General features: G+C 41.2%; 1 protein-coding gene across 8 annotated transcripts in view; it reads left to right on the forward strand.

Moving 5' to 3' along the window:
* Positions 1–16,453, forward strand: part of trpm6 (transient receptor potential cation channel, subfamily M, member 6) — a 45,100-nt gene extending 28,647 nt beyond the window's left edge. For 4 of the 8 annotated variants that reach the window (XM_024416999.2, XM_024417004.2, XM_024417001.2 and 1 more), the window contains exons 27-39: positions 1,592–1,692; positions 1,832–1,934; positions 2,033–2,079; positions 8,545–8,603; positions 9,599–9,624; positions 9,864–9,887; positions 10,242–10,307; positions 10,570–10,859; positions 11,558–11,640; positions 13,402–13,607; positions 13,751–13,802; positions 13,940–14,049; positions 14,726–16,453. In XM_024416999.2, coding sequence (XP_024272767.1) covers positions 1,592–1,692; positions 1,832–1,934; positions 2,033–2,079; positions 8,545–8,603; positions 9,599–9,624; positions 9,864–9,887; positions 10,242–10,307; positions 10,570–10,859; positions 11,558–11,640; positions 13,402–13,607; positions 13,751–13,802; positions 13,940–14,049; positions 14,726–14,811 — 1,253 coding nt within the window. In that variant the 3' untranslated portion in view covers positions 14,812–16,453. Of the gene's footprint in view, positions 1–1,102; positions 1,287–1,591; positions 1,693–1,831; positions 1,935–2,032; positions 2,080–8,544; positions 8,604–9,598; positions 9,625–9,863; positions 9,888–10,241; positions 10,308–10,569; positions 10,860–11,557; positions 11,641–13,401; positions 13,608–13,750; positions 13,803–13,939; positions 14,050–14,725 lie in introns of those variants that run through there. The other 4 variants (XM_024417002.2, XM_024417000.2, XM_042320423.1 and 1 more) reach the window with 4 other exon arrangements.
* Positions 16,454–17,164: the final 711 nt, after the last annotated feature.

Genomic DNA, 17,164 nt, shown 5'->3' on the forward strand with positions numbered 1-17,164 from the left:
ATGGCCATACAGTTCTATTTTTGTTTCATCAGACCAGAGGACATTTCTCCAAAAAGTATGATTCTTTTGATTTTCCCATGATGTCAAGCAATGAGGCACTGAGTTTGAAGGTAGGCCTTGAAATACATCCACAGTTACACCACCAATTGACTCAAACGATGTCAATTAGCCTGTCAGAAGCTCCTAAAGCCATGATACAATTTTCTGGAATTTTCCAAGCTGTTTAAAGGCATAGTCAACTTAGTGTATGTTAACTTCTGACCTACTGGAATTGTGATACAGTGAAATGCTGGCATAATCTGTCTGAAAACAATTGCTGGCATAATGACTTGTGTCATGCACGAAGTAGATGTCCTAACCGACTTGCCAAAACTATAGTTTGTTAACAAGAAATTTGTGGATTGGTTGAAAAACAAGTTTTAATGACTCGAACCTAAGTGTATGTAAACTTCCGACTTCAACTGTATCTATATTAATTATTATTCCCATACCATTATTACAGTGAATCAGACAAATTATGCTACCCTCTGCCTATTAGCTACTTAGCTTATTCAAGCCTGTCTCAAAATATAACACTGCTCCTTTAAGACAAAAAAACTCCTTACCTGACTCGCTTTTCAAAGATGTCTCGAACTGTACACCTTTTGTGCTCTTGTAGGAAGAAATCACTCCCTTATTGCTGGCTACAATTGATCTATAACAGAACTAATAACTCACTAATGAGCAAAGGATATGAACAAATGTGCACACATGGCTACATGCAGCTCTCGCTTTGATCTCAAAACAATTGCATCTATTCACGACCGCTCATGCTGTAAATACAGTCCAGTTCAAAGTGGATTACATAAATCCATGAATGGCAATGGTCTAGTTGCATATAATTGCATATAGGCCTACTTCAGCTCTGATTAGTTATGCCACACTGTGTGGAGTGTAGAGTATGGTCTGAGTCGTGCTGAGTCATGCCTGTCAATACAATAGAATCTTACACTGATGTGTTTTACCTATGACAAAATCTCTTGCATAGTTAGTTTTGCATACTAAGTCTTGCATATTAAGTTTTGTATTTTGCTTTGAAAGTGGCTAATATTGCTTTGATTAGGTCACAATTCCCACAGTAAAGGGAAACTGTGGGAATTAATAAATGGGAAAAGGAGGCGACGTTGACATCATTCCCTGCCACACCCCCAAGGCCTACCGCAGCATCCCACCCTCCCTGCTGTGGGGCCACACCTCCTCCTGTAACCAACCCCGTCACTGGAGTGGGAAAACGTTGATAGTGTAAAGTAAGGGGGAAAACTCTAAAAAGTTTAATGGAGTTCAATCTTGTGCTTCTATGCGTGGGCTGAGATGAATTCTGCACGTCGGTCCCGGGGGCACAGTTTAGAGGGAACATTGCTCTTATGCTTGGTTAGCATTAGCAACAACATACATACAAGGCTCAGTTATATTTTTTTCGTCCTCACATTTGTATTATATATCATATATCCATGTACGAGTACAAATACCAATAAGGTAAAACATTCCATGACACTAATCAGTTTCCCAATGTATCTCAAGGGATTCTACCTGTCCTGGTTGTGTTTTGCAGAGTGGTCCAACTGGTTTGATCTGGCAGTGACCTCAGGGAGCAGAGAGAGGTGTCAGGGCAGGAAGACAGTCAAGATCCTGGAGGAGAGTTCTTCAGACGCTGTAAGACAGACAGTAGACACACAGATAGACCGACACTAGACAGACAGACCCCTGAACACTGTTCAAACGGTAAAGCTGTGTATAGTCTGTGTATATCGATTGATTTGAGATGACCCTTCATTGACCACTCTGCTCTCAGGGGAAAGAGGTGGACTCATACCTCTCCGACGTGTGCAGAAAGAGGAGGCGCAGGGGAGGAGAGCCTGTGTGCTGGTCTGCCTCTGCCAGCCCCAACCCACTCAGTATGTACGCATAGAGACAGAAAGAGGGCAGACCTCCTATCTTTGCCATTGATCAATTCTGTTCACCATCTCACCTTCTTGTGTCGATATTGTTTCAGATTCTGAACCCATGGATTCATTGCAGAAAGTAGCTTTTTCACGTCAGGTAAGATTTTATCTTGTGTTGTATGTATAAGTAGTTATGTTTTGTCAATATAAAGATGTTAAGTAAAAATAGAGGAAAAGGTACCAGAACCATATATAAAGATGTGTGGAGATTTATACTGTATATAGAGATCTCTCTAGAAATAGTCCGTGGGCCAGCGAAAAAATGTGTCCACTCTGGGGTGGCAAAGGTTTAAGAGTCTTGTCTTTGTCTCCCCATTCCTATGAACACATTGACAAGATGCCCACTCCAAAAGAGTAGCTTTGTACAGTTGAAGTTGGAAGTTTACATACACTTAGGTTAAAACTCATTTTTCAACCACTCTACAAATTCTTTGTTAAACAAGCTATAGTTTTGGCAAGCCGGTTAGGACATCTACTTTGTGCATGACACAAGTAATTTTTCCAACAATCGTTTAAAGACAGATTATTTCACTGTATCACAATTCCAGTGGGTCAGAAGTTAACATACACTAAGTTGACTGTGCCTTTAAAAGCTTGGAAAATTCCCGAAAATGATGTCATGGCTTTAGAAGCTTCTGATAGGCTAATTGACACCATTTGAGTCCATTGGAGGTGTACCTGTGAATGTATTTCAAGGCCTACCTTCAAACTCAAAGTATCTATATCAACAGTAAAACGAGTCCTATATCGACATAACCTGAAAGGCCGCTCAGTAAGGAAGAAGCCACTGCTTCAAAACCGCCATAAAAAAGCCAGACTACGGTTTGCAACTGCACATGGGGACAAAGATCTTACTTTTTGGAGAAATGTCCTCTGGTCTGATGAAACAAAAATATAACTGTTTGGCCATAATTACCATTGTTATGTTTGGAGGATAAAGGGGGAGGCTTGCAAGCTGAAGAACACCATCCCAACCGTGAAGCACGGGGGTGGCAGCATCATGTTGTGGGGATGCTTTGCTTCAGGAGGGACTAGTTTACTTCACAAAATAGATGGCATCATTTGTGAGGAAAATTATGTGGATATATTGAAGCAACATCTCAAGACATTATTCAGGAAGTTAAAGCTTGGTCGCAAATGGGTCTTCCAAATGGACTATGACCCCAAGCATACTTCCAAAGTTGTTTCAAAATGGTTTAAGGACAACATAGTCAATGTATTGGAGTGGCCATCACACATCCATGACTCTCTGAGGTCATTAAAGATCCCATGGAATTTATCGTAAGAGTAGGGGTGTTAACCCCGGTGTCCTGGCTAAATTCCCGATATGGCCCTCAAACCATCACGGTCACCTAATAATCCCCAGTTTACAATTGGCTCATTCATCCCCCTCCTCCCCTCATTCCTCAGGTCGTTGCTGCAAATGAGAACGTGTTCTCAGTCAACTTAACTGGTAAAATAACGGATAAATAAAAGAAAAAATCTGGTACTGGTGGAAAACTGGTAAAAAAAAGCATGTGCGAGCAAGGAGGCCTACCAACCTGACTCAGTTACACCAGCTCTGTCAGGAGGAATGGGCCACAATGCACCCAACTTATTGTGGGAAGCTTGTGGAAGGCTACCCAAAACCTTTGACCCAAGTTAAAGAATTTAAAGGCAATGCTACCAAATACTAATTGAATGTATGTAAACTTCTGACCCACTGGGAATGTAATGAAAGAAATAAAAGCTGAAATATCATTCTCTCTACTATCATTCTGACATTTCACATTCTTAAAATAAAGTGGCGATCCTAACTGAGCTAAGACAGGGAATTTTTACTCGGATTAAATGTCAGGAATTGTGAAAAACTGAGTTGAAATGTATTTGGCTAAGGTGTATGTAAACTTCTGACTTCAACTGTATGTTTAAAGGTATGAAAAACATACACAGCTACTCTTTTGGAGTCGGTATCATATCAATGTGTTTTGTTGTATGGGAGTCTATGCAATAAAATGTTTGCAGGCTGATAAAGGAATGTTGAGACAAGTTGAAATGGTCACATGCTCTTTGAAAATGAATACATCAAACAGCAATGGAACATTCTATTGGGTGGATCTCATCTTAAAAACATAGTATTTTGTACAATTTTGCCATCATATCAAATTATTTACCTAGACTGACTGAAATTCAGAGCCATTCAGAAATTCAGAGCCGAATCATAAGGTTGAATTCAAATATACAAATATATTAAAATCATAATAACAATCAGTTACTGGCAGTAATTCCTACAGAATGGAAGAACAAGTTAAGGGAAAGAAAAGATAAACTGTTCGTTTGTAGACCTCATATTAAAACCTCTTAAGGATCCGCCCCTTTTTTTCAATTTTCGCCTAAAATGACATACCCAAATCTAACTGCCTGTAGCTCAGGCATTGAAGCAAGGATATGTATATTCTTGATACCATTAGAAAGGAAACACTGAAGTTTATGGAAATGTGAAAGGAATGTAGGAGAATATTAAACTTTAGATCTGGTAAAAGATAATACAAAGGAAAAACCAACCGATTTTATTGGTTTTGTTTTTGTGCCATCATCTTTGAAATGCAAGAGAAACAGCATAATTAATTATTCTAGCCCAGGCACAATTTAGACTTTGGCCACTAGATGACACTGTATGTGCAAAGTTTTAGATTGATCCAGTGAACTCTTGCATATCTATTCAAAATGTTGTATCAAGATTGCAAAATGTGCCTAATTGGTTTATTAATACATTTTCAAGTTCATAATTGTGCACTCTCCTCAAACAATAGCATGGTATTATTTCACTCTAATAGCTACTGTAAATTGGACAGTGCAGTTAGATTAACAAGAATTTAAGCTTTCTGCCCATATCAGATATGTCTTTGTCCTGGGATTTTTGTGTTTGTTTCTTACAACCTCATGCTAATCACATTAGCTTACGTTAGCTCAACCGTTAGCTCAACGGGACACCGATCCTGTTCTCACAGATGGTTAACTAGTGTTCAAATCATTGAAGACGTACCATTTTCAGTTGGAAAACAACAAATTGGATGCCATCCTACACAAATCCCACTCTTTCTGGGAAGTGCAGTGATACTCCCATTCCTTGGAAACAGGTTTTTGGTGGTCCAAATATGAGGTATCGAAGAATGGGTTGTGGAAGTGGAGGATTTGGTACATATTTTCTGGTATTGTCCCATAGTTGCTAACTTTTGGGCAAAAGTACAAGAGTGGTTACTCTGTTTTACATAATTTTATTATATCTCCACAAAAGGTTATATTGGGTGACTTAATGTCACGTTCTGACCTTAGTTCCTTTGTTTTGTCTTTGTTTATATGGTTAGGGCGTGAGTTGGGGTGGGCAGTCTATGTTTGTTTTTCTATGTTTGGTTTCTGTGTTCGGCCTAGTATGGTTCTCAATCAGAGGCAGGTGTCGTTAGTTGTCTCTGATTGAGAATCATACTTAGGTAGCCTGGGTTTCAGTTTTGGGTTGTGGGTGTTTGTCTTCCGTGTCAGTGTTTGTCGCCACACGGGACGGTTTCGTTCATTTCACATTTATTGTTTTTGTATTTCGTAGTGTTCAGTTTATGTTTTAAAATAAACATTATGGACACTTACCACGCTGCGTTTTGGTCCTCCGATCCTTCTCGCTTCTCCTCCTCAGAAGAGAAGGACGAGGTTTGTACACTTAAGTTACAGATGCAACACGATATACAATATCTTGATTCTGATGGGTAAGGTTTTCATTTTTAAAACTCAGAAAACAAATGTTAGTATTGGATTATTTCAAAAATAACAGTCAAACACTATTATACACTAGTAGGATTGATTGCAAAAGAAAGCGGGAGGTCTCAAGATTTGACTGATAAGTGGGACCAAATAACACTTCAAGGGATGGGCCTGATTTCATAGACGACGGAAAGGTGCTCCGAATCTCCAGTCATATAACAATTAAAATATTATTATTTTTGTAGTTCTATTTTCAAATCTTCTTGTTTATGTTCTTTTATAGTTTGTTAGTGTAATTGGTTGTTTATTTGCCATTTGTGTCTCCACCACACCGAGGTAGTGGGCTGAAGTGGGTGGGGTGTTCTGTTGGAGGTGTGTCGGGGGTCCATGAACCTTTAGCTACCACTTCCCTATTGTGGGATGGTTATTTGTAACAACTGTCAATGGTATTACCACTGAGTGCACAAAACATTAGGAACACCTGTCCCTTCCATGACATCTATACCAGGCGGTGTGAGAGGAAGGCCCGGAAAATCTTTAAAGATTCCAACCACCCAAGTCATAGACTATTCTCTCTGCTTTCACACGACAAGCGGTACCGGTTTATCAAGTCTGACACCAACAGGCTCTTGAACAGCTTCTGTACCCAAGCAATAAGACTGATAAATAGCTAACAAAATAGCTTCACAGGCTGTATGAGTTAACCTTGTATCCTTATTGACCTTATATTTTTAGTTTTGCACTGTCTCTATGCACACTCACTGGGCCCTACACACTTGCTGGGCCCTACACACTCGCTGGGCCCTACACACTCGCAGGGCCCTACACACGCACAGGGCCCTACACACTCGCTGGGTCCTACCCACTCGCTGGGCCCTAAACACTCGCTGGGCCCTACACACTTGCTGGGCCCTACTTAATCGCTGGGCCCTACAAACTCACACACTCACTCCATCATCTGCTCACTCACACATAATATGCACATACATTTATACTGACTCCACACATACACACGCACGCACACTCACTCACATACAAGCTGCTGCTACTCTGTTTATCTTCTGTTCTGTTGCCTAGTCCCCTTTCCCCTATACATATCTACCTCCATCGCTCCAGTATCCCTACACATGCAAATATGGTGTTGGAACTGACCCTGTATGTAGTATGCTTTCTTCTCTAAATTGTTGTTTTTCATATTTTTCTCATATGTTTTTTTCTAATATTACATTGCTATTAATTATTTCATTGTTGGGTTTTGAGTTTGCAAGGAAGGCATTTCACTGTACTTGTGCATATGACATTAAAACTTCAACTTGAAACAGACTAACCAGGTGAATCCAGATGAAAGCAATGATCCTTTATTGATGTCACTTGTTAAATCCACTTCAATCAGTGTCGATTTTTAAGCCTTGAGACAACTGAGAAATGGATTGTGTGCCGTTCAGAGGGTGAATTGGCAAGACAAAAGATTGAAGTGCCTTTGAACAGGGTATGGTAGTAGGTGCCAGGTGCACCGATGTGATTGTGTCAAGAACTGCAACGCTGCTGGGTTTTTCACGCTCAACAGTTCCCTGTGTGTCTCGAGAATGGTCCACCGCCCAAAGGACATCCAGCCGACTTGACACAACTGTGGGAAGCATTGGAGTCAACATGGGCCAGCATCCCTGTGGAACGCTTTCGACACCTTGTAGAGACCATGTCCTGACAAATTCAGAGGGTAAATGGGGGTACAATTCAATATTAGGAAGGTGGTCCTAATGTTTTGTACTCTGTGTACATGCCTAAAATAAAGACGGCTTGGGGAGGAATCTAAACCGCCATAACGATAACCGATGAGAATTCTCTTGGGAGGTAGTGGAGTCGGCATTTAATCGACAGGTGTTCCAGATCGAGTGAACAAAATTTCGAAAGAGTATCTACATTACGACAGTTGAGAGTTGTTGATCATGAAGCATAGCCCACCTTCTTTGTTCTACAAACACTATTCTGGTATATTTAGCTAAATACATACATGTTGTCCTCGTTATAACACACATTTTAAGCCATTATTGGTCTTATTACACCAAATATTTATTCAGTTATGGCCATGCAAAATCAATGCAGTTCCTCCTCATTGAAATGAATGGTGGCCATCTTAAAAATAGGCTGCTGCCTGCTGGGACCAATTCTAGACTAAATATATGATGACTTTGTATACAATAGGTATAAAACTTTTCCAATGTTTTTTTGTTGTTGTTCTTTGTGAAATTTGGTGGAGTTATCATCGGGTACCATGTGATAATAGAGTTATGTATGACCTTTGCCCCCCAAAGGTGGGCCTATAGGGATGTCATTACCATTCCTATTGTTCCATATTAATGTGTTGTACTATGAAGTTAATAACATATGAAATTGCCTTAGTTTCAGAAGATTCTTCCCAGATAATACAAAATGACATTTCATACCCTCAATCCTGTTGGCCCAACTAACCGGATAGGGGTCATAGCATTTAATGTAGCTACCTCCAAACTGTGGGTATATCAAAATGAAAATCATCATTAGAATTTGCCACCCCAAAGTGGACAAATATGTGAAATTTGGCCTGCTGACCCATGGAGTAATAATAGGTTAAAGAGCGTTTAAAGATGCTCAGCTAAGACTATGGATATGTTCCAAGCCGACTACATTTCTGTTGCCTGCCAAAACTCAGTCTGGATAGATGTTTACCATATCAGCTCACCACATCGTATGACATATCAATCTGATGCCCCACTGTGTAGTCGATGACATGGCAAACAACCATTTATTGATACAATGCAATAACTGTTATGTAATTCCTGCTCTTGTCCAGCAGGACTCCAGTCAGTCCGTGTGGACCAGCTGGGCCTGCTCTGTCAGCTGCAGGTCCTTGTAAGTCTGCATGGGACGGTACCTGGAGATCACATTTAACCTTTTACATGTGCTGAACCGAACCAAACTCTGCTGGCTCGGATGTTTCCTTTTCATATGATCCTTTTCAGCATGCTTCCAGCTACTAGGGTGGATGCATACAGTAACTATGCCATCTCCATGCAACTCAGTTTGTCTCAGCCTGGTTCTGCTTAGTAGTGTAAAAAGCCCAAATGGAGTCAGACCTGAGTTCAAATAATTTTATTGAACTTTAAAATACTTTGAGCGTTTGATTCGGCCTACCTGGAGTGCCGGATAGGCGGAATTAACATTTTTTGGGACCATGCCTTTGGTTCCATTGCGCCAGGCAAGCTCAATCAACCGCTGCTAGTGATTGGCTAGCTGCTAGTATTTGAAAGAAAACATGGTTACACTTTATTTTGATATAGTTGCATATAGATGATCTACAGATGGTCATGCTATCAACAAACTATCCGTTGATAAGCAACTGCTTGCTAAGGTTACAGTTAGGGTTAGGTTTAGAATAAAGGTTTGGGTTAGGGCTAAGGTTAGGTTTAGAATAAAGGTTGGGTTAGGGCTAAGGTTAGGGTAAGGGTTAAGTTTAGGGTTAGGATAAGGGTTCATGTTAGGGCTAGAGTTAGGTTTAGAATAAAGGTTTGGGTTAGGGCTAAGGTTAGGGTAAGGGTTAAGTTTAGGGTTAGGATAAGGGTTCATATTAGGGCTAGAGTTAGGTTTAGAATAAAGGTTTGGGTTAGGGGTAATGTTAGGTTTAGAATAAAGGTTTGGGTTAGGGCTAAGGTTAGGGTAAGGGTTAAGTTTAGGGTTAGGATAAGGGTTAATGTTAGGGCTAGAGTTAGGGTTAGGATAAGGGTTAATGTTAGGGCTAGAGTTAGGGTTAGATAGAGTTGTGAAGAAAGTGGTCACTATGGAAGTACTGAAGTTGTGTATAGTTGTGTGGGATAGTTGTGTGACCTCTGTATGTTCTTCTGTTGTAGAGTGCAAAGTGGGATCGCACGTGAAGGTAGGCAACCTGATTCATTGTCTGTATTAATGGCTTGTATTTTTTTTAAAGGAAAAATAAATCACACCTATTAGTTTTCCTTGTCTTTATTTTTCTTAGCTTCCCCCTCCGCTAGAATATTTACCTTCCTAAGCAAAAGAGGAATTGTTAACTATAATCGTTCATGTTTTGGTCTGTCATGGTTGTTTTCGCCGTGTTTGTTTGTCTGTTAGTAAAATCCTCTACATTTCAATCCACAGAAGACCTGGACCCACACTACTCAGGTGCTCCCCAACAATCACATAAATCATACACAAAAAAAGTAGATCTGATAGCTAAATTATAGGACCTGTTTTTATCTGGTTATGTTGCGTTACATCGTATTACTCTGTGTTGTGCCTTTCGTGAACTTACACCCCAACTTAACCCCCCCTCCTCCCTTACTAACTCTGACTTTACTGATAGCTACTTTATTGAGATAAAATGTACTTACTGTGACAGTGATATGTGGATGCCGCACCTAGCTATTTTAAGATGAATGCACAAACTGTAAGAAGCTAGATAAGAGCGCCTGCTAAATGACTCAAATGTAAATGTTAATCGTATGTTGTGTTGTAAATGTGTGGTGGTCGTGTTAGCCATGGAAAGGAACAACCTGATGAGGCTTGCTCACACCATACCTTTCACACCTGTGTCCATAATGGGTAAGTCATTTGCCAATCATGTTAAAGGGATAGTTCTTGACGTTTCAATTATTTTAGACTCCCCTAGGGTGTGGTTGTTTCTCCAAACAGTTCTTAAATTTGTTAGCTGGTTTTTAAGCCATTTCTATAATGATCTCACTAGCATTTGTAAAGAATGTAGCAATGCTAGTGGAAATGGATTGTTTCTGTTTTGGATGCATTCAAAAGCATGCCAGTGCCTCCCTAATACCCATCTTCCCCGTGGTTGCATGGTCCCTGGCAGCGGGAGAGGAGGTGAGTGTTTACACCCTGGAGGAGGTGGAAGCTGCAGGCCCGGAGTCCTCCATATCCTACTGGTCAACCAAGGGGCTGTCTGCGATGCTGCAGCCGCTGTCCAGCGAGGGCTGTCTAGATGGGGGGCTGCGCAGGGCCATGCTCGTACTTTGCACCTGGGCCGAGAGGGATGTCCTGAGGGTGGGCTGCGTGTATGTGGTCAAAGCCATCCAGCCCGATGTGGTCTGCACCTGGCAGAGGGTCTTCCACAGCGACACCACCCTCCAACTCTGTCTGCGGGTATAAACTTCATATATATGTACATACAGTATATAACATCATAGTTTGTTTTTAGGGTCAGAAGTTTCTGACCACAAGACCCGTTAAACATAAACTCTGGGCCCTGGTTATTGTAAGAGATCTTTTCCTGGTCAGGTCATACACTCTGGGCCCTGGTTATTGTAAGAGATCTTTTCCTGGTCAGGTCATACACTCTGGGCCCTGGTTATTGTAAGACAGATCTTTTCCTGGTCAGGTCATACACTCTGGGCCCTGGTTATTGTAAGAGATCTTTTCCTGGTCAGGTCATACACTGGGCCCTGGTTATTGTAAGAGATCTTTTCCTGGTCAGGTCATACACTCTGGGCCCTGGTTATTGTAAGACAGATCTTTTCCTGGTCAGGTCATACACTCTGGGCCCTGGTTATTGTAAGACAGATCTTTTCCTGGTCAGGTCATACACTCTGGGCCCTGGTTATTGTAAGAGATCTTTTCCTGGTCAGGTCATACACTCTGGGCCCTGGTTATTGTAAGACAGATCTTTTCCTGGTCAGGTCATACACTCTGGGCCCTACTTATATACATCAATTTTCCACAACAAGCCGGAACATCACCTTGTTTTTGTTATGCGCTCTCCTCTTTTTTACCCTCATGTTTTACTTGGCATTTGTTACATCCCTTAATAGCATCATTCTGGCCTCCTGTTTTTGTCCTTACAGGAGATACAGCAACAGAGAGCTGCTCAGAAACTCATGCATGTGTTCAACCAAGTAAAACCAGAAAACATGCCTCATTCTCCAAGGTTGGTACTCAACTCTAGAACTCAGTACTAGTACACCTGTGTGTGTGTGTGTGTGTGTGTGTGTGTGTGTGTGTGTGTGTGTGTGTGTGCACATGTAATAATAATAATAGTGGATTGGATTATATAGTGTCTTTCTACCAACTGAGATACTCAAAGTGTTTAACATAGTAAGGGGTAAACTCACCTCGTTTCCCCCTTACTATGTTAACTTCTTGGTGACAGGGGGCAGTATTTTCACTTCCGGATGAAATGCATGCCCAAACTCAACTGTCTGCTACTCATCCCCAGAAGATAAGATATGCATATTATTAGTAGATTTTGATAGAAAACACTCTGAAGTTTCTAAAACTGTTTGAATCATGTCTGTGAGTATAACAGAACTTATTCAGCAGGCGAAACCCCGATGGCCATTCAGATATTTTGTTTTTGAGGTCACTCTCTTTTCAATGTGTTTTCATTGGGAATCCAGATTTCTAAGGGACCTTCTTGCAGTTCCTTGAGGTTTTTCCTTTGTGTAATGAAGCTGTACGGCCATCTTGAACGAGGGTCACTTGAAGTGTACTGTTAGATAAAGGTGCGTGACCAGAAAACTAGCTACAGTTTTTCTTCCTGTATTAAACACAGATCATCCCGTCTTCAATCGATTATTTAGGTTAAAAAATACCTAAAGGGGCCTCCCGGGTGGCGCAGTGGTTAAGGGCGCTGTACTGCAGCGCCAGCTGTGCCATCAGAGACTCTGGGTTCGCGCCCAGGCTTTGTCGTAACCGGCCGCGACCGGGAGGTCCATGGGGCGACGCACAATTGGCCTAGCGTCGTCCGGGTTAGGGAGGGCTTGGCCGGTAGGGATGTCCTTGTCTCATCGTGCACCAGCGACTCCTGTGGCGGGCCGGGGCAGTGCACGCTAACCAAGGTTGCCAGGTGCATGGTGTTTCCTCCGACACATTGGTGCGGCTGGCTTCCGGGTTGGATGAGCGCTGTGTTAAGAAGCAGTGCGGCTTGGTTGGGTTGTGTATTGGAGGACGCATGGCTTTCAACCTTCGTCTCTCCCGAGCCCGTACGGGAGTTGTAGCGATGAGACAAGATAGTAGCTACTAAAACAATTGGATACCACGAAATTTGGGAGAAAAATGGGTCAAATAAAAAAATACAAATAAAATACAGAAGTAGTTTGAAATGTTTTGGCAAAGTTTACAGGTAACTTTTGAGATATTTTGTAGTCACGTTGCGCAAGTTGGAACCAGTGTTTTTTACTGGATCAAACGCGCCAAATAAATTGACATTTTGGATATATATCGACGGAATTAATCAAACAAAAGGACCATTTGTGATGTTTATGACACATATTGGAGCGCTAAAAAAAGAAGCTTGTCAAAGGTAAGGCAAGAATTATATTTTTATTTCTGCATTTTGTGTCACGCCTGCAGGGTTGAAATATGGTTTCTCTCTTTGTTTACGGAGGTGCTATCCTCAGATAATAGCATCATTTGCTTTCACCGAATAGCCTTTTTGAAATCTGACACGTTGGCTGGATTCACAACAAGTGTAGCTTTAATTTTCTATCTTACCTGTGTGATTTAATGAAAGTTTGATTTTTATTGTAATTTATTGTAATTTGGCGCTCTGCATTTTCCCTGGCAATTGGCCAGGTGGGACGCGTCCCACATATCCCAGAGAGGTTAAGCACATATGATATGTGTATATCTATGGAATTACAGTATGTGTGCGTGTTACATGTGTTATGAATGTGCGTCTCCCTCCTAGGTTCCTGGACATGTCTCTTCTTCACTGGCACTCAGACGGCCAGTGGTTGACCATCGAGAGGAACATGACGGGAGATTTCAGGAAGTACAATAATAACACAGGAGAGGAGATCGCCCCCTGCTGTGGGATGGAGGAAATGCTCCTGGCCTTCTCCCACTGGACCTACCAATACTCCTGCAGGGAACTGCTGGTGTTGGACTTACAGGGTCTGTCTGTCCATCCCATTCTGTTGAGCTGTCAGTCTGACTATGGATAGATTTATTTTGCAACGACATCACTTCACAGGGTTTGTCCTGTAAACTACTACATTGAACTGAAATCTCTCTTTCCCCTTCTAAATCTTTCACAGGAGTGGGATCGGAGCTTACAGACCCATCGGTCATCCGAGCAGAAGACAAAAGGTACTCGCCTCGTACAGTGGAGGTTCAGTGTGTAACACTGACACTTATTGTCATCTTGACATCCATTCTTTTGAGGTCTAAAGACCTGAAATATGTTTATTTTGTCCTTCCCTCTTTTGTCCCTTGCCTTCCTGTAGCTTGAGTGATGACATGGTGTTTGGTCCTTCTAACCTGGGAGACGCTGCCATCCACAGCTTTGTCAACAAGCACACATGCAACTCCTGCTGCGAGAACCTCGGACTCTCAGGTGAGAGAAAGGAACCCTTCAGACCGCCACTTTTATAGGGGGATTATAGAGGATTGTGGGTGTGTGTATGCTAGCCTGTAATGTGTGAGAATGTGTGGTCTGTTAGGCATGTGTAGTTGGAGAGTGGACTTCTTACGTGTGTGTGTCACCTTTATGTCGTCACTCGGGAGGTTCGCTGGCCTGAGATTAAGCCCAGAACTTCAAATGAAGATAGAACCGGCTAATTAGGCCAAGGGAAGCATTTATTTAAATGACAACAGAGCATTGGAGGCAGGGGGAGGGACTTGCTTTGTGCGGTGTGCTGAGCTCTCTTTGATTACATATTAAACAGGGCTTTGTGCTGTGGAGAAATTAGCTTTGATTAGATATTAATTGCAATCGCTGAGTAGACACGAGACGCATGATACCAGCATCTAGAGGGAGCATCGCCTCGGAAATTCACTCAAAAACAAACAAGCAAGCAAACAAACATGCAAACATTCAGCCATTCTTGTTTTGATCTTTTCAAAGGTGGTTTGTTTTTCTTCTTCTTGTATCCTCTCCAAGATTCCCATCAAATCAAAACAAATTATTCATGAAAAATCCATGGACTTCCTCTCTGGCCTGATCAAATCCTCTTTTTAGTGGTAATGACTGTATAAACTGCCATGTAGCTGATTGATGTTTGTGTTGTCAGATTTGAGGAGGAGCACGGACATCCACGGGAAAACAGAACACAGGCCTTTTGAAAAGGAGAGTGGATTGATCATGACTAGGATGTAACCTCTGATCCGGAAGCAGAAGTACGCCATCCTAACCTCTGGTTCAGGTGGGATGAAGTTGCCCTTAAAGCATAGACACTGATTTCATGTCACTTTTGTGTTTTCCTCCCCAAATGGTTATGGTTAGGTTCTGGAGAAGCTAAGCGGATCCAGAGGTGTACAAGGGTAACTTCTACCAGGAAGGAAAGCACTCACTTGGTTGGTTTGAATGGATAGTGTACATTGTGTAGCTTTATGTGGACTAAATCTTGTGTTAGATGTCTGGTAGGGCTTTTGTTGTGATAACAGTTTACATTGCAGAAGTCTCAGCAGCAAGCCAGATGCTGTAGTCTTGCATTCATTCCGCCTATGGAGTGCATAGTGGAGGGAGGCCGCAGTGTCTGTTGTGCCACAGGTAACCTATTAATCAATCAAACACTTTGCCTTATTGTAATGTTATGTATCATTAGACATGATGCAGAGGGCATCCTAGGAAGGTGTTTCCATACACCAAGATATCATTTGTTTGTTCTCTGTTCTGTTTAAATGAACTCCTGGTTAATTTTGAAATGAGCACCACTTTTATGATCTTTTCATATCATCTGAGGAATGTTTATACCAGATATCATGTTTTTATCTGTTGCATAACTGTTTTTATGGTGAAATACCAGCTATTATGGCAGCCATTTTGAATGTTCACAATAACTCACCTTCCTAGTTAAGTTTCAAACGGGCAGACCTTCTGGGATGTTTTCAGATCCCCTGAGGAATTGTTGTACCAAATGTCATGCTTATATCTGCTTCAAAATGTTTTTTTTTTTAAGGTCCCAGACTATTAGGGTATTTCAAGTGTTATACTCTTGACATAATTTTCTTACCAAACATAGTTTGGTTTATTTAATCTTATACACATTCACAGCTAAAAGCTGAACGACAAGCATAGCAAGGAAAAGCTGTATTTAAGTGACATGTTGAAACCCTTGAAAGGAGACCATCTTCAGAGTTATGGACCATGTTCTTCAGGCTGGGCTCAAAACTGAATGTTAAACTAAACTTTATTGAGACCAAATTATTAATCAGAGTCAAAACTACAATCTGGGATTTGTTTTTCAGCAAAACATCCCCTCTCAATTTCATCAAATATATATTTTCCTGTTTTCAAACACTGTTGTGCATGTGTGAAATCATATTTTTGTATTTAGCAATACTCAAATATATTGTTATGCTGATTATGTTACAAGTGATTACAAAACTAGAATTAAGCATCGACACAGCTGGACTGAAGCATGGCTTATGTTATGGCTTAAATTCAGAATGAGAACGCTAATACAAGATGGTTGGAATTCACACTGCTCAGACTCAGATGATTCAAATCATCACAATGGATAGTGCATCTTTTTTGTTGTTGTTGCTATAGTCCTTCACTTAAAGAGCAGTTCTGAAGAGTATCTAACCCTTAAAATGGCAGTTTGTTTGTCCACAAAAACTCTAAATAAATGCGCGTGTGTGTGCTTGTGTGCGTGTGTGTGCTTGTGTGTGTGTGTGCGTGCGCAGTACAATGGAAAAAGAACGAGCCAGAAATACATCCATAAAATGCCCTTTATTTTTCTTCCCACAAAGAAATGTCTACAAAAGCGATAAAATATAGAATTTAACAAAACTCACTTCAGACCTTGACTTGTTTATTTACATCTCGAAGGAGGAGACACTGAGATACCTCAGGACAACTCAGAACATTGACACAACTGGATCATCAAAGCTCTTCATTTATGACACACACGCACACGCACACAGATGCACACACACACACACACACACGCACACAGACGCACACACACACACACACGCACACACACACACACACACAGGTCTACATGTGAGCTTCGGGGACATAAAGCCGTGTCAAAGTTCCGATGTTCGATCCGACTCACGAAGTGAAAAATGCAAACATACAAACAAACAATTCAATGTAATCAAATACACACTTGCCTCAAAATTCCCCTTTTTGATTGGTTCTCAAGTAAACTCACACAGTAAAGAAACTATTTCCCATTTCACTAATCCAGCAACCTCCTCTCTAACTATGGCACTTGAAAAAACGTTTATTTTTTGTTGTTTTAGTTAGTCCGTTTAAAAAAGTGTTTGTACCCCAAGTACCTTTTTTAAGGGTTTTGGTCACAGTTGCTGCACTTACTGTACTTTACTTTCTCATCATGGGACGCAAGGACATTCTAGTGAATAAATAAAACATGTTTAACACTACTCCAGTTGCACGCATGTATAATGCATTTAAGAACGTTTACAAAGCGCAATAGAGTAAAAACCTGCTCTTTGTTCATTCACTCTCTTTCAGCCTCTCACTCCACACATGCACG

Source organism: Oncorhynchus tshawytscha, linkage group LG04 (genome assembly GCF_018296145.1).
Source record: "Oncorhynchus tshawytscha isolate Ot180627B linkage group LG04, Otsh_v2.0, whole genome shotgun sequence".
In the NCBI taxonomy this organism is placed as follows: Eukaryota; Metazoa; Chordata; class Actinopteri; order Salmoniformes; family Salmonidae; genus Oncorhynchus; species Oncorhynchus tshawytscha.